This window comes from Suncus etruscus, chromosome 19, assembly GCF_024139225.1.
Source record: "Suncus etruscus isolate mSunEtr1 chromosome 19, mSunEtr1.pri.cur, whole genome shotgun sequence".
NCBI classification, from domain to species: domain Eukaryota; kingdom Metazoa; phylum Chordata; class Mammalia; order Eulipotyphla; family Soricidae; genus Suncus; species Suncus etruscus.
Genome location: NC_064866.1, coordinates 44,074,219 through 44,099,110, shown reverse-complemented (window position 1 = coordinate 44,099,110; position 24,892 = coordinate 44,074,219). Strand labels below are relative to the sequence as shown.

Here is a 24,892-nt window from a genome sequence, read left to right as displayed (position 1 = left end):
AAGGTAAATGCCTTACCTCCGTGCTATCTCTCCAGCCCCAGCCAGGATTTCTGAGTGTAGAAACCAGGAGCAACCCCTGATGCTGTCAGGTATGACCCAAAAAACAAAAAAAAAGAAATAGCTCTTGGCTTGGGGATCATAAGGGACGCGGGGGTGGGGGTGAGGGTGGGATCGAACTGAGGTCTGTCCTAGGATAGCGCAGGCAAGGCAGACGCCTTACTGCTTGTGCCATTGCTCCGGCCCATGGCAGGGCTTTCTAATCATTTGAAAATGTGGCTTCTTGAGGCTGGAGAGATAGAATGGAGGTAAGGCGTTTGCATCTTGCATGCAGAAGGACGGTGGTTCAAACCCCGGCATCCCATATGTCCAACCCACTGTACTATCCTTCTGACCCCTGTGCAGTGTCAGGTTTCAAAACCTAATCTGCAACATGCAAGGTAAAAGTCCTCCCCACTCTACTATCACTCCAGGCCCCCAGTTTCATTTTGTGGGTGGGACCCAGACTCACTACTTGGGGGTCCACATCCAGCAATGCTCAGGAGTTATTCCTGGCTCTGCACATAGGAACCCCTACTGGCAGTGCTCAGAGGACCATATGGGATGCAGGGGATAGAACCCAGGACAGCTGCGTGTAAGGCGAACACCTTACCCATTGTACTTTCTCCAGCCCCACCAGGCTCACTGTTTTTAAGTGTATTCAGGTGAAAGCAATCTGCAGTAAACTTTAGAAACCATAGCTTAGAGTGCCTGCTTGGCAGACATGGCACTGTGAGTGTGATCCCTGTTGCCATCATAGGCTCTTCTCTTGGTGCCTGTCAGCTTTGAGCTCTGGGGTCCCTGGGATCACAAACTATTGCCAGCTATGCCACAGCCATAACACAGCAGGCAAGAATTGGGTGTGATCCCCAGTGAGCACAAATGAAACAGAAGTACAAACACCCGGGCTGGTTCATTCATGCACTCTGCCTCCTTAGCTCCAGTCCTCTTCAGAAGCCTGTCTAGCTCTGGGTGGTCAGGCTGCCTGCTGCTAGCAATGACACTGAACACAGCCCAGACTCCCCACTGCAGCCAGCCCCTCCTCTCCCAGACCAAGAGTTGCAAGTGCATAGCTAGGGAGTCCCTCTCAACCATCAAGGCTAGTCCAGTGGGTATGTGGGCTAGGCAGCCCCTCCAGGTGGCCCTGGAGAGCCAAAGAAAGAACCTTCAGAAACCACCAGCAACCTCCTTCCTCCAGCTCTATACCCAGCTTCTTCTACACAAAGCCCTGCTGCTGGCTGCCTGCTGCTAGGCCCTCAGCAGGCACCTCACCAACACATTCAGCCCAGGCTACGTCATACCTACCTGTGCGTGCAGAGCAGCCAGGAGAGCGTCAAGCTGGACCTCCAAAGTACGGCTGCTTATGCTCACAGCCGCCTCCAGGATCTGACCGAGGCTCTGCTCAGGCAAAGGACAACAATCTCAGTCCATAATTAGGGAGCCCTGGGCCACCCAGAGCCATTTGGAAACTGGGGAGGGGGGAAGCCCTACCTCCACCTCTGAGGCTCAGGAGGATTCCAAGGTGTCTGCCCAGCTCTCCACCTACCAGGAGCCTACAGCAGGGATGGGGCCAGTGAGCACTGTACCTTGGACACGTGGAAGGCCTCCGCGTGTTTCTTATAGAGCACCAGAACCCCAGGCAGGAGTTTGGGCAGCTGCTCCTCCAACTTCTCACTGGGCATCAGGAGGCTCATTGGTCCCAAGGCCTCCACCACAGCCAGCCGGAGCTGAGGGACGGTGATAGAGCAGCTCAAAGGGAAGGCAGGGCCCGCCTATACGACCCTCGGCCTCCTAGTATGCCTCTACAGCTTTCTGGAGAGACCAGGACTTCCAAAACAGATCAGGAGTGTCCATGAACAGGACAGCATCTAGACCAGGGGTTATAACCTCCACCCACCTGCCAGGCAGTACTGGGCCCCCAACCCAGGGGGAACCCAAAGAAGCTATATTGCTTCACAGGTGGGAGTTGTCCAGGGCACCCCTCCTCCTGACCAGTTGAGATGGGAGGGCCAACAGGGAGGGCCAATCAGCTGGGGGGTGTCTGGGAAGCCCAAGCAGCAATACCTTGGCCTCTCGACTCTGCAGCCACTGGTAGAAGAGGATGTCATAGGCGCTGGTAATGTCAATGGCAAAGGTGTCCTTCCTGACTGTCGGGTCAGGGGCCTGGTCCAGATTGGCTAGGTACTCCAAAGTGCTCTCGCTGAACTGCTGTAGAGCTGAGGCCCAAGATGTGAAACCCCCTCACGTACTACCCCCTCACAGTCTGCAGACCCTCTTCCCAAGCACACTGGTCATACAGGACCCAAGACTATGATGGGGTGAACACTGCTCCCAGATTTCATGTTCTGACCCTAAGGGTCAGAATAACCAATTTTGCAATAGGGTCTTTGCAAATGTAATTTGATAAGATGGGGTTAGAGTAAGGCAGAGGCCCAACTATGTGAAATAATGCTCATCATCACTAGTTATCAGGGAAATGCAAATTAAAAACCAAACAAGTACAGATTCCCTCATACCCAAGAGAGAATGGCCTGTATCAATGTAATAATAAAGAAAATGAGAAGGCAGAAACAACTGATACTGATGAGGATGTGGTGAGAAAGAAACCCTCATTTTACTGTTGGTGGGGCTGTTGTCTGGTTGATCCTCTAAAGATATAAAGATAACAGTCTAGAGATTTCTTTCTTTTTTTTTTTTTTTTTTTTGGTTTTTAGGCCACACCCGGCGGTGCTCAGGGGTTACTCCTGGCTGTCTGCTCAGAAATAGCTCCTGGCAGGCACGGGGGACCATATGGGACACCGGGATTCGAACCAACCACCTTTGGTCCTGGATCGGCTGCTTGCAAGGCAAATGCCGCTGTGCTATCTCTCCGGGCCCCTTAGAGATTTCTTAAAGCATTAAAAATAAAAAGTTCCGGGGCCGGGCGGTGGCGCTGGAGGTAAGGTGCCTGCCTTGCCTGCGCTAGCCTAGGACGGACCGCGGTTCGATCCCCCGGCGTCCCATATGGTCCCCCAAGAAGCCAGGAGCAACTTCTGAGTGCATAGCCAGGAGTAACCCCTGAGCGTCACAGGGTGTGGCCCAAAAACCAAAAAAAAAAAAGTTCCCTAGTGGGACCAGAGTATACTGGATAGGGTGCTAGCATGCAGCAGACCCGGGTTCGATCCTTGGTAACCCATACAGTCTCCTGATCCCACTAAAAGTGATCCCTGAACACAGAGCCAGGAATAAGCCCTGAGCACAGCTGGGTATAGCTCAAAAAATAAAGTTATTAGGAGCTGGAGCAATAGGACAGCAGGTAGGGCATTTGCCTTACATGCGGTTTACCCAGGTGCGATCAACCCAGGTTCAATCCCGAGCATTCATATACTCTCAATCCCACCAGGAGAGACCCTGAGTACAGAGTCAGGAATAAGCCCTGAATACAGCTGGGTATGACTCAAAAAGAAACAGACGATAGCACAAAGGTAGGGCATTTGCCTTGCCCGCACACGACCTGGTATGGACCGGGTTTGATTCCCAGCATCCAATATGGTTCCCTAAGCCTGCCAGGAGTGATTTCTGAGCGCAGAGCCAGGAGTAACCTGAGCGCCGCTTGGTGTGATCAAAAAAAAAAATCTACAAAAAATAAACTTGAGGGGCCAGAGAGATAGCACGGCTGTAGGGCGTTAGACTTGCAAGTGGCCAACCCAGGACCTACAGTGGTTTGAATCCCAGCAGATGGACCCCGTGTCAGCTAGGAGCGATTTCTGAGCACAGAGCCAGGTGTAACCCCTGAGTGCTGCCAGGTGTGACCCAAAAACCAAAAGAAAAATAAAGAAAAAGAAAAATAAACTTGAGGCTGGAGCGGTAGGGCATCTGCCTTGCACATGCTAACCTAGGACCGACTGCGGTTTGATTCCCCCGGTGCCCCATATGGTCCCCCAAGACAGGAGCGATTTCTGAGCACAAAGTCAGGATTAACCCCTGAGTGGATGTGGCCCAAACCCCCCCCAAAAAACTTAAATCAACAAGGGCCAGCTTGAAATGGGTGTTTTATCTCTCCATAGTGTGGCCCCAAAACAACAAACAACAACAAAAATTATTACAGTTCCATAGTATCCAGTGATTGTACTACTAGAAAACAAAACACTCATCTGAAAGGATACATGCAAATCAATAATCATTGCAATTCTATTTACAACTGCCAAGATCTGGGGGCCGGGCGGTGGCGCAAGAGGTAAGGTGCCTGCCTTACCTGCGCTAGCCTTGGACAGAACCGCGGTTCGATCCCCCGGCGTCCCATATGGTCCCCCAAGCCAGGAGCGACTTCTGAGCACATAGCCAGGAGTAACCCCTGAGCGTCACAGGGTGTGGCCCAAAAAACAAAAAAACAAAAAAAAAAACAAAAAAACAAAACAAAACAACTGCCAAGATCTGAAGTCATCCAAGATGCCTGATGACAGACAAATGATTTAAAAAGTTCTGGTCATGGGGCCCGCGAGGTGGCGCTAGAGGGGCCAGCGAGGTGGCGCTAGAGGTAAGGTGTCTGCCTTGCAAGCGCTAGCCAAGGAAAGGACCACGGTTCGATCCCCTGGTGTCCCATATGGTACCCCCAAACCAGGGGCAATTTCTGAGCGCCTAGTCAGGAGTAACCCCTGAGCATCTAACGGGAGTGGCCCGAAAAACCAAAAAAAAAAAAAGTTCTGGTCAGGGGCTGGGAGAGATAGCACAGCAGCGTTTGCCTTGCAAGCAGCCGATCCAGGACCAAAGGTGGTTGGTTCGAATCCCGGTGTCCCATATGGTCCCCTGTGCCTGCCAGGAGCTACTTCTGAGCAGACAGCCAGGAGTAACCCCTGAGCACCGCCGGGTGTGACCCAAAAACCAAAAAAAAAAAAAAAAAGTTCTGGTCAGGGGGCCGGAGAGATAGCATGGAGGTAAGGCATTTGCCTTGCATGCAGAAGGTCGGTGATTCGAATCCCGGCATCCCATATGGTCCCCTGAGCCTGCCAGGAGTGATTTCTGAATGTAGAGCCAGGAGTAACCCCTGAGCACTGCAGGGTGTGACCCAAAAAAAAAAAAAAAAAGTTCTGGTCAGGGCCAGAGGGAGTACAGAGGATGAGATGTCTGTCTTGCATGCAGGTGACCCCAGTTTGAATGCTGGTACCACGTATGGTCTCCCAAGCACAGAGCTAGGAGTAAATCCTGAGCACTGCTAGGTGGGGCCAAAATTTAAAAAAGGAAAAAAAAAAAAAAAGGAGTGTTGGTTGGCTGGAGTGGTGGCGCAGCAGGTAGGGTGTTTGTCTTGCACACAGCTGACCTAGGATGGATCCCAGTTAAATCCCCCATTATCCCATATGGTCCCCCAAGCCAGTAGCAATTTCTGAGTGCATAGCCAGGAGGAACCCCTGAACATCACGGGGTGGGTTAGACCCTGCACAACAGGATCTGGTAGCACCATATCCTGGGGTCTTTGCATTAAGTCTCTGGCCCTCTTGGCAAGAATTGCTGGGAATTGGGGCCAGAGAGATAGCATGGAGGTAAGGTGTTTGCCTTTCATGGAGAAGGACAGTGATTTGAATCCTGGCATCCCATATGGTCCCCTGAGCTTGCCAGGAGCGATTTCTGAGACGTAAAGCCAGGAGTAACCCCTGAGCACTGCCGGTGTGACTCAAAAAAATAAAAATAAAAAAAGAATTGCTGGGAATTGACACAGACAAACACACACACACACAAACACACACAAGTACACCATACTATGTACACCTATATTACTCAGCTATGAAAAAAGATAAAGAAACTAGGAGCGATCATGCTCTTTCTGAAATAAATCAAAAGATAAATGCCAGATCACTCACATGTGGTATATAAAAAGCAAAGCAAGGGAAAAGTATCCATAAAACATAAATCCTTATGGGTGAGAGAAACAATTCAATAGGCTAATAAGCACATGCTTTGCATTCAGGACACCTGTGTCCAATCCCCTGTGTCACATACTGTCAAGAGGGAAGTGACCCCCTGGGCATAGAACTGAGCATGGCGGGCCCGGAGAGATAGCACAGCGGCGTTTGCTTTGCAAGCAGCCGATCCAGGGCCAAAGGTGATTGGTTCAAATCCCGGTGTCCCATAGGGTCCCCGTGCCTGCCAGGAGCTATTTCTGAGCAGACAGCCAGGAGTAACCCCTGAGCAACACCGGGTGTGGCCCAAACACCAAAAAAAAAAAAAAAAAAAAAAAAAAGAACTGAGCATGGCCCCAAAACAACAACAAAAAAACATAGATGCAACCCCCTAGGCTCTGATCACAGAAATGAGATTCCCAAGGGGACACAGGATGTGGTTGAGAGGACTGTGTTAGCAGAATGTTGGATGCCAGTGCATGGTGTCCCCAAACATGCAACAGAATGCTCTAAGTCCCAGAGGACTTGGCAGCCTAAGTCTCCATAAGTGGTGTCCTTCCAAGAGAAGACAGGTAGTGTGGTGTTCCACAGGGGCACATAGCACAGTGCCTGCAGCCCAGAGCTAGATATCAGGGCTACATTTGTCGATCCTTAGCATTGCAGAGCACCAACAGGAGTAACCCCTGAACACCACTGAATCTGTTTCAAAAATAAGGAAGGAACGAAGGGAGGGAGGGAGGGAAAAAACTTCCTTCAACTCAGTCCTCAGGGTTGCCATCAGGCCAGGGACCCTAAGATATAGCACCACCTCTGTGCAGGTCGACTGGCCACTGGCCTTGTGAGCAGCAACATGCAGCCCTACTCTTTGACTCAAGAACCCTTTCTGGCCTCCCCTAAACAAATTCATCTACCTGTTCAGGCCCATGAGCTCTCCCCAACCTTGGCAGCACAAGCCCACCATGTAGTCTCTCTCCCAGAGACAGAGCTCCAACTGAGAGGGTGCACCACTGCTGTTAGAAACTAGAGTTAGTACCCAGTTCTATATAGGTTCTCAGTGTATCTATCTAGTGACTCACAAGCACAGCCTAGGTGTGCCCCTGTGCCTGCGACATGATTGGGCCCAGGCACCTGTCAGGCCTGCCACCAGTGCATGTAGCCTATGGGCAACCAAGCACTACTAGGGAGGCAACAAAAAACAAAATAAACTAGTCAGAAACAAAAAGCGTCCCTTCCTAAATGAGACTTAAATTCTCCGGGACAGCATTTTCTCGGAGCACCTGTCTTCCAGACTACAAAGCATCCTACTTCTAGTCAAACAGGAGAGAGGGTTCTTCTGCTCCATCCTAGCAGCATGTTTTGTGGTGCTGATGGGTTCACTAAATCTGGTGGCCTGGAGAGTTCAACCCCACCCCAGTCAGAGCTACTTTCATTCCAGACCAGCTCCACTAAGTCAGGCCTCTGGAAGCCCATCCAGGTGGCCAAGCCAAGGCTTCCAGAAGCTTCTGTGACTCAAACCTCAGAGAAGGTGAAGTTTTTCTCAGCCGTGCTTTCTTCCTTTTTTTTTTTTCCCCTTTTTTTGGGCCACCCCGTGACACTCAGGGGTTACTCCTGGTTATGTGCTCAGAAATTGTTCCTGGCTCAGGGGACCATATTATGGGACACCAGTGGATCGAACCAAAGTCCATCCTAGATCGGCTGTGTACAAAGCAAACATTCTACTGCTGCGCTATTGCTCCGCCCGCCCCCCCCCCCAGCAGGGCTTTCTTTTTTTTCTTTTTCTTTTTTTTTGGGGGGCCACACCCGTTGACGCTCAGAGGTTACTCCTGGCTATGTGCTCAGAAGTCGCTCCTGGCTTGGGGGACCATATGGGACGCCGGGGGATCGAACTGCGGTCCGTCCAAGGCTAGCGCAGGTAAGGCAGGCACCTTACCTCCAGCGCCACCGCCTGGCCCCCAGCAGGGCTTTCTAATACATCAAATAAACCTGAAGCCTTTGTCCTAGCCACAAGTTCTGGAGAGCAAGAACATATAAACCAATTCTGAAAGGGCTGGAGCAATAGCACAGCAAATAAGGTACTTGCCTTGTATGTGGCCAACCCAGGTTTGATTCCCAGCATCCCATCTGGTTCTAGGCCGCTGCAGGAGTGACCCAAGAATGCAGAACCAGAAGAATGCCTTATACTGAATTTAAGGAGGGTCTGTCCTGAGGCCTCACACAGCTCAATCCCTCCTTTCCCTGACCCACCAATATCAGAGCCACAGCCCCTGCACACAAAAGGCACAGGTGAGGAAGTAATGAGAGCCTCTAAGCAGCCTGGCAAAGGCTACAGCTTCTGGTGAGGAAGAGAGCTGAGATAGCCGTTTGGGGGTTGGGGGACCATGGGGTGAAGCTAGAGACAAAGGTCTGCCTGCACAAAGGTCTGTACCCTCACAAAGGCCAAAGGAGGAGGAAGTCCCCACTGTCTTACCACAGCAGAACACCACTCGCATGGAGTCGTGCTTGGCCAGGCTCAGCATGGGCAGCAAGGCGTTCAGGATGGACGGCAGGAAGGGGACCATGCCAAACACTGCAAGAGGGAGCATGTGACAGAGGCCCTGTCTCATCGTCAGCCTCCCCCTGCAGAGGGCGCCCCAGCACTGCAGCTGCCTCCCACCTACCATTGGAAATGGAGAGGTTGGCCAGAGTCTGCACAACGGAGCAGTGTGGCAGGATGCCAGGCTGAAACTTTGGCAGCAGTTCTTCCATCACCTTGCCCACGAAGCGCCGCCCCATGGCCACCAGCACACCACTGGCAGCCTGCTGCCAGTCACTCACCAGCTCCTGCAGCCCACAGTTGGGGTCGATACCCAGCCAATATAGGAAAGGAGCTCTGCCTCCACAGCACCAGGCCAACAAGGGGGCCCTGCCTCCATGCAGCACACTATCCGCAGGAGCACCACATGCTCACTGCCCTGGTCCCAGGAAGACCCGCAGCAGAGCCCCAGTCTCTTGCAGAGATTAGGGATCTCCTTCCCGCCTCTGGAATTCGTAGGGTGTCACTCCCTGCCCTGGGAGGAATCAGTTCCAGGACCAAGGGGCCAGCAGGACACGAGACATTCCTCCCCAGGCCACACCCAAGTACCTTCACCCTGGTCATCTCGCTGGTGGCCAGGAAGATCACAGCCTTGGCTAGGTCCTTGTCCATCTCACCAATGTGACTGCTCACCACCGTCTCCATGGCCCTTAGGATCATTGTCCGGTATGGATGTGCCAGCTGATGGCAAACAAGGGGGTGGCAGCAAATGCGAGACACTGAGTCTAGCATGGAGGACAGAGCACTCACCCCACTGTCTACCAGAGCACCCCACACTGGTGGGTCCTAATGAGCCTGCAGCAGTGATCTTGTGCTCTCACACACAGGCTTCCCAGACCCTTGTCTACAGTGTCCAGATCCCTTCAATGTGATCGAAACAAACCAACCAGCCCCTGTGATGACTGGCAGAAGAGGGAGGCCCTTGACCGTAGCAGACAAAGAACACAGAAAGGGGGTCTTGGTCATGAGGGCAGAAGCTACTACAGAGCACATCCTAGGAAGCTTCTCACTGGGCCATGGGACTCAACAACTATGAGAAATGTGGCCAAATCGCTTTCACCGATCCCCAGGTGTGGGCATCTAGAGGCTACTTTTTTTCCACAGAGAGGGCCTCAAACTTTCTCTGCCTCCCCATTGCACCCTGATTCCAAGATCAAGGCACCACATACAGTAGGGCTATGCTGGCGTCTCGCCCAACACGAGTGCCTTTCAAGACCCCAAGGGATGCAGGACAAGATCTGCACACTTCAAGAAACCTTACGTTTCTGCCAAACGAAAATGAAGATGGCCTATAAGATAGTTGTTGAGAGCTTTCTCTCAACCCTAGAGTGTTCATTTGAAGAGGGAAAGCAAAGCACAGAAGGAACAAAGACAGGAGGAGATATCCTGAGGAGATACAACAGATGCCTCCCAGGCAGAAGCATCCATAGGCAGGGAAGAGCAATGAATCTCCTGTGCTGTGTGGCAGCTCCCACCTTCAACAGTAGATGCCCAGGTGTCTCCTACAGTAGATTCCCAGGTATCTTCCACAGCAGATCCCAGGTGCCTCCCACAAGGGATCCTCAGGTTCTCCCACAGTTGATCCCCAGATGCCTCCCATCATGGATCCCTAGGTGCCTCCCACAAGGAATCCCCAAGTGCCTCTCACAACACTGTGTTTCCCTTCCCACCGTGGATCCCCAGATGTTCCCAGAGGTCCAACCCCATGAGCATCCAAAAGCAGATTCCCATAACCCTCCCACAGAAGATTCCCAGATGCCCCCCATAGCAAATTTCTAAGTAGCTCCCATAGCGAATTCCCTGGTGTGTCCCACAGCACATCTGAAGTTGCCTCCCACAGATCTCCCACAGCTGTTCCTCACAGAATTCTGTTCCTATGCCCCCTCCTGTGTAGGAGGACCAACAGCCTTCCTTGGGACACAGCTTATCCACTCTGGAGCAGCACTAGTCTCCAGCTATGGGATAAAGGATAGTGTTGATGAGCCTCAGTGTGACTGGGGTTAGAAGCGGGACCTCAGACCAATAGCACAGGCCCACCAGCCACGAGACAAGCTCGGCTTTTGCCTCGCACCTGCGTGCTGTGGTAAAGATACCTTCTCCCGCTGCCGCAGGTATTCCTCACAGGCACGGAGAGTCTCCTCAGGCTGGGCCTTGCCCAGGGCACACAGGGAACTGCACACCTGCTCCTGTACCAGCGGGTCCTTGTCGGTGATGGCATCCAGCAGGATGGTGGACAGTTCTGCAGCAACAGGGCTGGTGCACTCAGGCCCAGCAGCACCCCGCAGTCACTGCTGAGCTGCCCTCACACCCGCCCCTCTCTCTTCCTCTCATGATGGCCAGACTCTGCCAGCTCTGCAGATGCTCCTGGTTTCTACCCAACGCTGGGCCTACAGACTTCAACTCCCCACCACATACCCACTCTTAAAGCCACCTCTCCTGCTGGAATCCTCCCCATCTCCACCTAGAGGGCTGAAGGAATAGCATATAAAAAAGGCCCTCAGAGCCAACCTGGGAAATGAAGCGCTATGGAGTGGTGCTTTAGGGGACCATATGTGGGGCTGGAGATTGAACCCTGATCAGCCACAGGCAAGGTCAGCACCCTACCCACTGTCTATCTCTAGCTCTCTGGCCCTGGCTGTACTCACTCTTCACACAGGACTCAGACATTGCTGGGTCTTGGCGTCCTCTGCCCAGTCCACATGCACAGTTTCTTCCCAAATCTAGAAGACTGGATCACAAGCCTCACAGCCTCTGTTTGCAGGCGTCACTCTGTGTGTGAAACCCAAGATGCAAGGAAATTGTGGGAAGTGTCTAGCTGGGTTTTGGCTGAGCTTCCCAGGAAGGACATAGGCACCAGTGTTCCCACCCCAAGTACCTGGCAGGACAGTCACATGGGCCAGATAGTTGGTGATATAAGTAGATCACAGGCCTCAGTGTTCACAGAACCTTGATGGGTTAAAGGCTCGTCACAGGGGGTTAGTGGTCACAGACTCGAGGAGGTTACAAGCTGTTTCGAAGCCTTGATGTTTACAGGTTCTTTATGGTCACAGGCTGGTCACAGGCTTTGATGATCACACGCCCTTGGTGGTCACAGGCCTTGTTGGCCAGGGCAGACCTGGTCACAGCATCACTGCTCTGAAAGAGAAGTCAGGAATAAGGGCTGCTTCCTGGCCATTCTGTGGAGCAGGGCAGCCTTCCTAAGGCCTTACTAGTTACAAGACCTTACTAGCAGCAATATCAGGATCCCCAGGCCTGAGAATTCCACACAATAGTCACCCCATTGCCAATGGCTGAGAGATGTGATGGCAGCAGGGATCCCGGACTCTCAAACACCAACTACATAAATAGCCAATGCAAGGGAGACCTTAATGTCCAGACAAACGCTGCAAGTCACTATGTGCATACAAGAGAACAAAACCCATCCCACCTTTCCCACATAGTCATCCCCGTCCCCTGGTGACTCTCAGGATGTGTGACAGCAGCAGGCTACAGCCCCAGATAATGATCCGTTCCCAGCTTTCTGACTCCTGCACTCCTTGTTTGCTTGAATCAGTGGGAATCAAGATCATAAGGCAGAGCAGACACATGGCATGCCCCTGAGCAGACTTTCAAAGAATAAACCCAAAAGCACGAGAAGGGCCAGAGTTATATAGCACTGTGGGTAAGGCTTTTGCCTTGAACATAACTGACTTGGGTTCAATCCCTGGCATCCCATATGGTCTCTCAAACCTGTCAGTATTAATTTCTGAGCACAGAGCCAGGAGTAACTTGCTGGGTACAGCCAAAAAAAAAAAAAAATGCACAAGAAAGAAAGGAGCTTTGGGGCCGGTGAGATAGCATGGAGGTAAGGCATTTGCTTTTCATGCAGTAGATCATTGATTTGAATCCGGGCATCCCATATGGTCCCCCGAGCCTGCCAGGAGCGATTTCTGAGCATAGAGCCAGGAGTAACTCCTGAGCACTGCCGGGTATGACCCAAAAAAACAAAAAACCAAAAAAAAAAAAGAAAAGAAAAGAAAAGAAAAGAAAGGAGCTTCAAGCAAAAAGGGTTGCCAGAAGGCAGAAGAGTGGAGAGACAATGGCAACAGTCTAAATTCCGATAGCAGTGTGCGGATAGCAGAGGAAAAAGGAAAGTACCAAAAGAAAAAAACCACACATTTCAGGGGGAGAGATAGCACAGCGGTAGGGTGGTAGGGCATTTGCCTCACACATAGCCAATTCAGGAAAGAGGATGGTTGGAATCCTGGCATCCCATATGTTCCCCCATGCCTGCCAAGAGCGATTTCTGAGTACAGAGCAAGGAGTAACCCCTGAGTGCCACCACCACTGGGTGTGACCCAAAAACAAAAACAAAACAAAACAAAACAAAACAAAACACATTTCACCTGTAGAAGTAGATAAGTAGATAAGGCACATGGCCAATCCAGCACCCCTGACATGATCTCCCAAACAATGCCAGAAATTATCTCTGAGCTCAGAGCCAGAGTAAGTTACCCTGAGCATAGCTGGCTATGGCCCCAAAACAAACTAAATTAATTTAACAATCCCATTAAAAAAATGAGGAAAGTGAGGCCAGAGCAATAACAGTGGTAGGGCCTTTGCCTTGCACGTGGCTGACCCAGGACGAACCTGGGTTCAATCCCCAGCATCCCATATGGTCCCCTGAACCAGGAGTGACTTCTGAGCACAGAGCCAGGAGTAACCACTGAGCATCACTGGGTATGGCCCAAACCCCTCCCCCCAAAAAAAGAAAATAGGGAATGAAAATGCTCAGATAGAGTCAGAGTGATACACAACCAGGAAGGCATGTGCCTTGCATGTGTCAACCCAGAGTAATTTCTGAGTGCAGAGCCATAAGTAATCCCTGAGCACTGCAGGAGAAGAAAAAGAAAAGAAATTACACACCAATACTTCTCTATTTTATAAAACAAAATGGTCAAGCCCCCCCGAAAAAATAGAAAAGAAAGAAGATAAACAAACCCTTCCTCAAAGAAGACATATAATGGCCAATAGGTATATGAAAAGTGCTAGTGATCACTCATAATCAGAGAAGTAAAAAATCAAAACAAAAGAGAGAACGATGAAAGTGGCATATTTCAGGGGCCGGAGAGACAGCACAGTGGCAGAGCGTTTGCCTTGCATTCGGCTGACCCGGGAGGGACTTGGTTCGATTTCCAGAATCCTATATGGGCCCCCAGCCTGGCAGGGGTGATTTCTGAGTTCAGAACCAGGAGTAACCCCATGTGTGGACCAAAAACTAATCAATTAATAATAAAGTGTTTTGTTTTGTTTTAAGAAAGTGGTAATGGTTCCCCAGGCATATAATCAACTAATCTTTGATAAAAGGGCAAGAAATCCAAAATGGAGCAAGGGAAGCCTAGTGGTGTTCTCGGTCCCCCACCCTAGGCTAAATGCTAACATCACCTGGAGAGGCAGACCAGCCCACTTCTGGGAGGGGTCTATAGAAGGTTACAAAGAGGTTGCCTGAGAGGTGTAAGAAAGAAGGAAAGAAGGAAGAAGCGGCTGAGGAGTGGGCAACTTGGAGAAGTAGGAAAGGGGTTGAGATGCTGGGCAGCTAAAATAGGCTGCTTAAAAGATTTAAGCTTAGGAGCCACACATGGTAGCTAGGACCTTAATAAAACTTCATGCCTCCTGAAATTTGTCTGCTGTGACTCTTTTCCTTGCCTCTACCCTGAGACCTGCTGGCTGGAAAGGGATGCAGGCGCCTGGTCTGGCCGGCAGAGAAAGACCTCACCATTCATCCATCACCATCCACAACCATCCAGGACTCAATAATTAATATGTATTTCTACATTCTCCCCCTCAGGATCGTAGCAACTTGGAAGAAACTGTGGCATGTCTCAGGTCTTTGGGGTAGGGTTTTTTTTTTTTTTTTTTTTTGGTTTTTGGGTCACACCTGGCGGTGCTCAGGGGTTACTCCTGGCTGTCTGCTCAGAAATAGCTCCTGGCAGGCATGGGGGACCATAAGGGACACTGAGATTGAACCAACCACCTTTGGTCCTGGATTGGCTGCTTGCAAGGCAAAAGTCGCTGTGCTGTCTCTCCGGCCCCCCTTTGTTTTTTTTTTGGTAGAGATGTTTTAATTCCTGTTTTAATGCCTGCCTTTTGCTGCCACACACACACACACACACACACACACACACACACACACACACAAATGTGTCTCAAAGATAGGGTTATAACATCTCAACATCTCATCATCTCTTTTTTTTTTTACCATAGGGGAAAAAAACAAGTGGTGTTGGCACAACTGGTCAGCCACTTACAAAAAAGAGCGAACTCAGACGCCCATCTAACACCATGCACAAAGATCAAATCCAAATGAATTAAAGACCTTGATATTAGGGGCCGGAGCTATGGCACAGCGGTAAGGCATTTGCCTTGCACGCAGCCAACACAGGACAGACCCTGTTTGAATCCCAGCATCTAAAATGGTTCCCTGAGCCTGCCAGGAGTGATTTCTGAGCACAGAGCCAGGAATAACCCGAGCGCTGCTGGGTGTGACCTCCCCCTCAAAAAAAAAAAAAAGACCTTGATATCAGGCCTGAAACCAACCATAAGGTATACAGAACAACACGTAGGTAAAACAATCCATGATACTGAAACTAAAGGCATCTTCAAGGAGGAAACAGCACTTTCCAAACAAGTGGAAGCAGAGATAAACAAATGGGAATATATTAAGCTGAGAAGCTTCTGCACCTCAAAGGAAATAGTGCCTAGGATACAAAAGCCACCCACAGAATGGGAGAAACTATTCACCCAGTACCCGTTAGACAAGGGGCTAATATCCAAAATATACAAGGCACTGACAGAACTTTACAAGAAAAAAATTTTAATCCCATCAAAAAATGGGGAGAAGAAATGGACAGACACTTTGATAAAGAAGAAATAAAATGGCCAAAAGGCACATGAAAAAATGCTCCACATCACTAGTCATCAAGGAGATGCAAATCAAAACAACTATGAGGTACCACCTCACACCACCGAGATTGGCACACATCACAAAGAATGAGAACAGGCAGTGTTAGCGGGGATGCGGTGAGAAAGGAACTCTTATCCACTGCTGGTGGGAATGCTGACTAGTTCAACCTTTCTGGAGAGCGATATGGAGATTTCTCCAAAAACTGGAAATTGAGCTCCCATACGATCCAGCTATACCACTCCTAGGAATATACCCTACGAACACAAAAAAAAAAAAAAATACAAAAACCCCTTCCTCACACCTATATTTATTGCAGCACTATTTACCATAGCAAGACTCTGGAAACAACCAAGATGCCCTTCAACAGATGAAGGCTAAAGAAACGGTGGTACATATACACAATGGAATATTATGCAGCTGTCAGGGGAGATGAAGTCATGAAACTTTCCTATACGTGGATGTACATGGAATCTATTATACTGAAATAAGTCAGAGGGAGAGAGATAGACACAGAATAGTCTCACTCATCTATGGGTTTTAAGAAAAATTAAGGACATTATTATAATAATCCCTAGAGACAATAGAGATGAGGGTCAGAAGGACTGGCTCACAATATGAAGTTCACAACAAAGAGTAGTGATGCATTTAGGGAAATAACTACACTAACAACTATCATGACAATCTTAATGAGTGAGAGAAGTAAAATGCCTGTCTCAAATACAGGCAAGGGTTGGGAAGGAGGAAGGGGGGCATTTGTGGTGAGAAAGTTGCATTGGTGAAGGGGGAATGTTCTTTTTATAACTAAAACCCAACTACAAACATGTTTTGTATCACGGTTCTTAAATAAAGCTATTATTTAAAATAAAATAAAAATTTCAGGGGCCAGAGCAATTTCACAGCGGTAGGGTGTTTGCCTTGCATGTGGCTGACCCAGGACAGACCTGGGTTCAATGTCTGGCATCCCATATGGTCCCTAGAACTTGCCAGGAGCGATTTCTGAGCGTAGAGCCAGGAGTAACCCCTGAGAGTCACTGAGTGTGGACCAAAAACACAGTGGAGTGATAGCGTAGCAGTAGGGCATTTGCCTTATATGCAGTTGATTCAGGATGGACCTCGGTTCGATCCCGGGCGTCCCATATGGTCCGCCAAGGCAGGAGCGATTTTTGAGCACATAGCCAGGAGTAACCCCTGAGTGTCACCAGGTGTGACCCAAAAAGCAAAAAAAAATTTTTTTCAGCCAAAATCAAAGGGAAGTTAAAATGAAAAAATAAATTAAAACCATCTATATAAATCAATAGACACCCCATCTATATAAACATATACTGTATCTACAACTACTCCTCACATCTTCCACCCAAACAACTTGACAGACAACATTCCTAACAGACAGGATGAGAGGTTATTAGGTCAATACGAACCAGAAACTGTCCTACACCTAGCAGACAGCTGGAAAAAAGGGAAAGGGCACGGAAAATTTTCAGGAGAGCCAGGGAGAGCAGAAGCAACAGCCCAGTGGGTAAAGCATTTGCCTTACACACGGCTGACCCGGCTTCGGATCTCTGCACTCCATATGATCCCGAGCATGCCAGTAGTGATCCCTCAACACAAAAGCCTTAAGCACTGCAGGGTACTGCCCTGAAAAAGACAAGAGACGCTAAGTCACAATGACAACCAACAGTGTGCAGGGCATGTGCACGTTTCTAGTATGCAAGCTGTGTACATGTCGCGTGGATTGTGTGTAAGTATTCCATAGTATGCAGGCCATGTTCATGTGGCACACATGGGGTGTGCATGTGGAATGCGCAAGCCTTGCGCATGTAGCGTGAAATGTGCAGATCATGTGCGTGAGGCACATGGCCTGCCTGTAGCACGGGTTGTGTGTGTCATGAACAGGGTGCCTTGCGTGCGTAGTGTCCCGTTACACGTGCAGCGCATGCAGTTTTATGTATGTGGAAGCACCAGTAGTGCTGGTGCCATGTAGATTGCAATCTATCACGTGTATACTACATACAAGCATTGTGCCATAGCATGCAAGTAGCGTGTATTCTACGTGTTGAGAAGTGTACAGTGAGCTCCATGGAGGTCAGGCAGTCGTGAAGTCCTTCTCTGAGCCTCGTGGGCTCTAAGGCCTAGAAACTGGGGTAACCTGTTATCTACTGGGCAGACTGTTGGTGGACGGCTGTGGTCACAACTCTGTGGCCATGGCCAGGGGGACGGACAGCGGCGCCACCAGCCCCTGGGCTGCCTGTCGAGAATATGGAAAGCTCTGCCGGGCTGGCCAGGCCCTCTTTCACCTCTCGGGGCGCCCTGCGCGGGCAAGGAGCACCCCCAAGAGGACGGCAGCGCCCAGGCTGCCCTGTGCAGGAGACAGCGTGGACTTAGAAGGAGCCGGGGCCCAGAAAGCAGCGCCCAGCAGGGGACCTGTCACCTGCGGGACCTCGGGGCTGCCAGCTGCAAGGAACATCTGGAGGGGCCCCAGAGGCCCGAGCGGAGCCCCAGAAGGGCCCGTCGTGGACAGCCGCGCTGCCCCCTCGCAGACACGCCAGCCCGGGGTGGGCGCAGAGCGACCCCCAAGCAGAAGAACGAGAAGGGCGAGCGGGGCGGCCGGGCGGGCGGAGCGGCGACACGCGCAGGTGCTGACGAGAGCAGAGCGGGCCGCGCCTCAGGGAGCCATTGCGGAAGGCCGGCGCGGCCTCGGCCCCGAGGAGGCCAGTCGGCTCCGCGGGGCGTCCTGGAGCGCCGCCCGCCGTCCGGGCTCCTCGGGAGGCCGCGGGCCTGAGGCGCCGGCGACCTGCGGCACAGCTGAGGTGAAGCCGAGGTGAAGCTGAGGTGAAGCCGGGCCGGCCTGCGGCGCAGCAGCCGCGCGCGCTCGCTCGCCCCGCGTGTGACCTTGAGGGGGAAAAGCCCGCCGACGCGCCCCTCGCCCTCACGCCCCGGCTCCGGGCCCCCGGAAAGCAAGCGCCGCCGCCCCTCAGCAGCGCCGTTTACCTCAGAGCCGCCGCCGCCTCGGCCCGGGCGCCGCCTTCCCGCCCAGAGGAGCCGCCGGTGGGCGGGGCCAAGAACAGACCCCGCCCGTCGTAGCGGCAGCCAATCGTGGCGCGGCGAGGGCGGCGCGGCGGCGGCGGCCATTGGTCAAAGGCGCCGGGCGGGCCCCGCCCCCGAGCTCGTGCCCGCCCCTCGGCCGTCGCGTGACCGGCGCACCTGACTGTTGGGCTCGAGCTCTAGTGAGAGCTGAAGCGCCCCGGGGAGCTGCTGCCCCTCTGCAGCTTTGCTTTCGCGTTTTGTTTGGGGGCCACAGCGGCGGGCTCTGGGGGACCCCACGACCGCATTTTTCTTTTTTCGTTTTTTGTTTTTTCTTTTTTCTCGTTTGCTTTCTTATTTTATAGGACTCATTTTTCAACCTTTTGTGCAAAGGCACACTTTTTGCATGAAAAAAAAAAATTCACGAGGCACACCACCATTAGGAAATGTGAAAAAGGGGCCGGAGAGATGGCACGAAGATAGGGAGTTTGCCTTGCATGCAGAAGGACGGGGGTTCGAATCCTATATGGCATCCCATAGGGTCCCCGAGCCCACCAGGATGCCAGGCTCAGGGTACCAGGCTAAGGGGGTGCAAGGGAGTTTGCCTTGCATGCAGAAGGACGGGGGTTCGAATCCCATATGGCATCCCATAGGGTCCCCCGAGCTCACCAGGAGCGATTTCTGAGTGTAGAACCAGGAGGAACCCCTGAGCACAGCCAGGTGTGACCACCCCCCAAAAAAAGTTAAAACAAATTTAACTCTGGGCCTATACTGACTAGAGATAAGATCATTCTCTTGAATGAACTCAAAGAATCAAATGAACTCAAAGAAATTATCTTATCATTGACTTTATTATGAAATAATAAAAGCATTTTACAATTGTTCATATTTCTATTTACTTAATCAATCTAATAGTAGATCTATTTGTGTGTGAGTGAAGCCGGATGTTTCAGATGAAATTGGATTTTTTTTTCCCATGGCACACCCGACAATATCTCACGGCCGAGGCACAGTGTTTGAAAAACGCTGCCCTGTCAGATACTGAACCCTGGGAAGCCACAAGGCAAACGTCCTTCCTCTGTACTATCCCTCAGGTCCCAGGACCTTTATTATTTATTTATGATTTGCCTACACCAGGTGGCACTCAGGGATTACTCCTGGCTGTGTAGTCAGAAATTACTCTTGCCAGGCTAAGGGGGTGCTAGGCTGGCCGTGTGCAAGGCAAATGCCTCACCTACTGTGCTACACTGCACTTTCCTCTTATAATACTTCAGGTGTCCGAAGGGGTTTCCTCCATCCCTCAACAGCCCTTCCCTTTCCAAGTAGTAGTGATGCTGGTGTGCCTGGTCTGGCCTCTCACTGCTGTGCCCTGTATCCCTCACCTGAATGCATGAGAACACAAACCTAACTAATAACTCCCATGAAGAGGCACACACATGCACATGTAAACACACATATATGGATGGGTGCACAATCAGGTACTTGAAGAGCAGGTTTCTGCTCTGCAGTTAACGATCAGGAAGAAAGGCAGGTCATATGCAAGTCCTGGATGGACAGACAGAGGAACCTGGCCGGTCGTAGGAACCAGCCTAGCCAAAAACCAGCAATGAGGGACTGTGGGGCCTCTCATAAGCTCAGGAAGTGAGGGAGCCTGGGAAAAAGGAAGTGGCAGCAGGGCCTTGTTCAGATCTAAGAAGTTTGTGTTTGCTGCAGTGAAGCCTCAGACAGCATCTGGGAAGATGCCTCTAGCATCATCTGGCAACTGAGGGACCCCAGAGGTTGCTCAGTCATATGAGCAGGGGCCAGAGAATGAGACGCTTAGAGCACAGGGGCTGGGTGCTCTCAGGAAGGGCCATTGCAGCCTTCTCAAGCAAACTCTTCCCAAGCAGATAGGAAGGAAGGGCTGTGGGGGTTGACCAGGGACTGTGCCAGCGTGGCAGGCAGGAACTTTTTCCAGGAATGCAGCAGAGCTTTCACAGTCTGACCCAGCACAAACTGCAACCACCATTTCTCTGCCATGGCTAGCACAGTCATGGCTAGCACAGCTTCCTGGCAGCAGTGGCCAGCTTTCTGAGAAGCCCCTGCCTGCTACTGGCTCCACAGGTCAGTATCCAGATGCCCCATGAACTCAATGGAAGAGGTGACAACATGGAGGGAACTGAAACTATGAGATTCTGCCTGTGGCCATGCTGGCTACCACCTCTGTCCTTTCCCCATGGTGTGAGAAAGTGGTGAGGCTCTTCCATGAGCATCACATCTAACACCTGCATGACATCCCTCTGAAGTCCCCACTGTCCAAGATGCTGGAGTTATTCCTCTTACCTCACACCAGGCCAGCAGCAAGAATTCTCTTGGCCCTGTTTTCTGCATCCCAGGTGATTTGCCAAGGGTCCAGGGAAGCAAGGGATCAAACTCGAGCCCTGCTCTCCAACAGTGGCCACCAAACCAGGGCCTTACCTGCAGTGGCCCCATATACACCCACCACCAGTCTGAGGAGGACATGGGTTAGGCCTGCTCAGAGTCACTACACCCAAATCTGCATCCCCCTGCACACTTCCAGGACATCTGATCACACCCCTGTTGTCCAGTTGCCCCTAGGTCTCCATAGCATTACTCGGAATGTCTGGGCTGTGCTCTGACCTGATGTGACAGATGGGAACTGCCTGCATGGGGCTGGAGTGAAGCAGGGCAGAGTCAGCACTTGATACCAGCCACTCCCAAAGATGCCCATGTACACTAAGGAGTAGAGCTAGGAAAGGCCAAACCATTCTGCTGCTCTCTTCAGGAGCCTGAATGAAGTCGGACCATTGTCAGCTGTGACCCAGCCGGTGGGGAGCTCTGTGGGAAAGGCCCGCGCAGAGAAAACCAAAGCCAAGGTTTCTGCCCTATGCAATAGGGGTGGGCATCATGGGTCCATGACAGGGGAGGACCTCTCCAAGAGAAGAGCAGCAGGATTTCTGGAAGAATTGGTAGGGAGGGGCCCGGAGAGATAGCACAGCGGTGTTTGCCTTGCAAGCAGCCGATCCAGGACCAGGGGTGGTTGGTTCGAATCCCGGTGTCCCATAGGGTCCCCCGTGCCTGCCAGGAGCTATTTCTGAGCAGACAGCCAGGAGTCACCCCTGAGCAATGCCGGGTGTGACCCAAAAACTAAAAAAAAAAAAAAAAAAAAAAAAAAGAATTGGTAGGGAGGTACTCTGCCTATGAAACTAGAACCCGGGTCCTAAGTCAAATCCTATCAGAATAGCACACACTTGGGACCAGAGTGATAAAACAGTAGCAAGGCAATGGGGCTGGAGAGATAGCATGGAGGTAGGGCTTTTGCTTGCATGCAGAAGGATGGTGTTTCGAATCCCAGCATCCCATATGGTCCCCTGTGCCTGCCAGGAGCGATTTCTGAGTGTAGAGCCAGGAGTAATCCCTGAGCGCTGCCGGGTGTGACCCAAAAAACAAAAAACAAAAAAACAGTAGCAAGGCAATTGCCTTGCATGAAGCCAACCTAGATTCAATCCCTTGTATTCCATATGGTCCTCAGAGACTACCATGACTCCTGAGCACAGAACCAAGAGTAACCCAGTGACACCAGGTATAGCCCCAAAACTGAGACCAACAGTGAGTAGGGCATTTGCCTTGCATGTGGCTGACATGGGCTCAATTTCCAGCCCTGAGTAGGGGTTCTGTTCTCTCAACAGTCAGGAGTCCCATGCACTAACCCCCACACACAGTGGTCCTCAAACTATGGCCCGCGGGCCACATATTGTATTTGTATCTGTTTTGTTTCTTCATTGCAAAATAAGATATATGCAGTGTGCATAAGAATTCGTTCATAAGTTTTGTTTTTACTATAGTCAGACCCTACAATGGTCTGAGGGACAGTGAACTGGCCCCCTGTTTAAAAAGTTTGAGGACCCCTGTCCCACAGGAACACCTATGAGAGCAGTTATGGATGCTGATGTATAGCAGAAAACTCATGCCAATCCCAAGGGACTGGAGAGACACAGGTCTGGAAGCAAATGCCAACACAGGAAATAATCCACACAAAGTTAAAGGGAATGGTGCAAGTTCAGGGAAAGCGCACTACAAGCTTTCCATTCCTAGCACTAAGGCCGGTTGGTAGGCAGATATCTCAGTTGTGGAAAACTGAAACTGCAAGTAACTTCTCCCTGATATTCAGGGTCTTTACTGGGAAGTCAAAGACCACAACCTGTGGTGGAGAACAGGTAAGGTAAAGGACCAATCAAAAAGAGCTTAGGGGCCAGAGAGATAGCATGGAAGTAAGGCGTTTGCCTTGCATGCAGAAGGTTCGTTGTTTGAATCCCAGCATCCCATATGGTTCCCCGAGCCTTCCAGGAGTGATTTCTGAACATAGAGCCAGGAGGAACCCCTGAGCACAGTTGGGTGTGATCCAAAAAAAAAAAGAGCTTAAAGGGGGAGCAGAGCAGTGGCGAAAGCAGTAGTGTGTATGCACTAACCTAGGATGAACCTCAGTTCAATCCTCCAGCGTCCCATATGGTCCCCCAAGCCAGGAGTGATTTCTGAGCGCATAGCCAGGAGTAACCCCTGAGCACCATCAGGTGTGGCCCAAAAAGCAAAAAAAAAAAAAAAAAAGGAAATAAAAAAAAGAACTTCAATATAAGGGTACTTTCATCCAATGAGTGATAAGCACCAACAGAGAATTATCCTGAATAGAATAATGTTATTCCAACATCTCCCCTTCTTTTTTAAGATCTTTATTTTTATTTATTTATTTTTTGGGTGGGGGATGCCGGGGATCAAACCCAGGTCCATCCTGGGTCAGCCACGTGCAAAGCAAATGCCCTACCGCTGTGCTATCTCTCTGGCCCTTCCCTTTTTTTTTTTTTTTTTTTTTTGTGGTTTTTGGGTCACACCCGGCAGTGCTCAGGGGTTATTCCTGGCTCCAGGCTCAGAAATTGCTCCTGGCAGTCACGGGGGACCATATGGGACGCCGGGATTCGAACTGATGACCTCCTGCATGAAAGGCAAACGCCTTGCCTCCATGCTATCTCTCCGGCCCGGCCCTTCCCTTCTTAACTTTATAGAAAAGTGCAGAAATATGAGGTAAAACAAAGTAATTCATGTCCCAAGAAAAAGAAAAAGGCATCTATCTAAAAGATAAAGGGGATGGCAGTTTTTGCCTTGAAAGCAAGTCATTGCTGATTTCCAAGTCATCATCCTCCTCAGGGTGGCAAATGAGCCTACTCTGGGAGAAGTAGGTGCCAAGGCAGTTCTAGGCCCTGTCCTGGTAGGAGGTCGATTCCTGGTGTTGATGCAGAGAACCATTACAGTTCCAAAGATGGGACCCAAAATTTAGGCTGATGTCTGAGTGACTGAAGCCAAAGTCAATTCACTATGTCAAATGTTCATAGTGGGGGCCGGTGAGGTGGCGCTAGAGGTAAGGTGTCTACCTTGCAAGCCCTAGCCAAGGAAGGACCGGGGTTCAATCCCCTGGCATCTCATATGGTCCCCCCAAGCCAGGGGCAATTTCTGAGCGCTTAGCCAGGAGTAACCCCTGAGCATCAAACGGATGTGGCCCAAAAAACAAAAACAAAAAAAATGTTCATAGTGGAAGTCCCCCTTTGTAACAAAAAATTTCAAGAGTTCCCACGCCCATTAGATAGTAACTCCTCTCTATATCTAAGATTTCCTCATTTTAATGTGCCTATGCAAAAAGAACAGTGTCACAGAATACTATTGGTGCCTATGGGGAAAATAATAACAAACCAAACAATCCCTATAATTTAGATCTAACAAAACACAAATTCTATCGACTAGAATTTCCTACAAAACAAATACAAAGAGGATGTGGGAAACTACATCTACATAAGGAAATGCACAATAAAGAAATATACAAAGAAAGTATACGTATTCCCATTAAGTCTTTTGAAATAGTCTGAAGGGGGAATAAATTCCAGATCACAGCTCAAGCTGGCAATGTGGTCTTGTGGAGTATGAAAAAGTGTTCTCACAGCAGTTATGAATCAGGAAATGTCCTAAAGTCGAGGGTCTCTCAAAAGCCAAAACCAGTGCGGGCCAACAGTCCACAGCAAAGGAAGGTGGGAGAAAAGGATCCACCAAGAATAAATCTGCAGCAGCTGTAGTGGCATCTTCCCAGGGCCGAGGCAGGAGTCGGGCTGGATCAGGGAGAATGCTCCTGTTCCTGAAAAGTTAGGAACTGAGGGTAATAATGGTTAACTAGGGAGAAACAACAAATCAGGGTGAAAAAGCAAAAGAAAACAATAGAAAAGGATTTGTAAAGTGGTAAGCAGGGGAGGGGGGGAAAGGAAGCACTATATACAACAGAAGGAAGAACTATATACAATATAGACAGACATAATGTACAATACAGACAAACATTATATAGAGGTGTCCGAGAGAGAGAGAGAGAGAGAGAGAGAGAGAGAGAGAGAGAGAGAGAGAGAGAGAGAGAGA

At 50.5% G+C, this 24,892-nt stretch overlaps 1 protein-coding gene across 3 annotated transcripts in view; it reads right to left on the bottom strand.

Moving 5' to 3' along the window:
- The window catches only part of MROH1 (maestro heat like repeat family member 1), a 38,698-nt gene extending 27,086 nt beyond the window's left edge, over nt 1-11,612 (bottom strand). For all 3 annotated transcript variants that reach the window (XM_049765877.1, XM_049765878.1, XM_049765879.1), the window contains exons 1-9: nt 11,357-11,612; nt 11,127-11,250; nt 10,575-10,720; nt 9,031-9,162; nt 8,567-8,729; nt 8,377-8,475; nt 2,101-2,252; nt 1,623-1,763; nt 1,342-1,434 (exon numbers count right to left, since the gene is read on the bottom strand). In XM_049765877.1, coding sequence (XP_049621834.1) covers nt 1,342-1,434; nt 1,623-1,763; nt 2,101-2,252; nt 8,377-8,475; nt 8,567-8,729; nt 9,031-9,162; nt 10,575-10,720; nt 11,127-11,148 — 948 coding nt within the window. In that variant the 5' untranslated portion in view covers nt 11,149-11,250; nt 11,357-11,612. The remainder of the gene's footprint in view (nt 1-1,341; nt 1,435-1,622; nt 1,764-2,100; nt 2,253-8,376; nt 8,476-8,566; nt 8,730-9,030; nt 9,163-10,574; nt 10,721-11,126; nt 11,251-11,356) is intronic.
- Nucleotides 11,613-24,892: the final 13,280 nt, after the last annotated feature.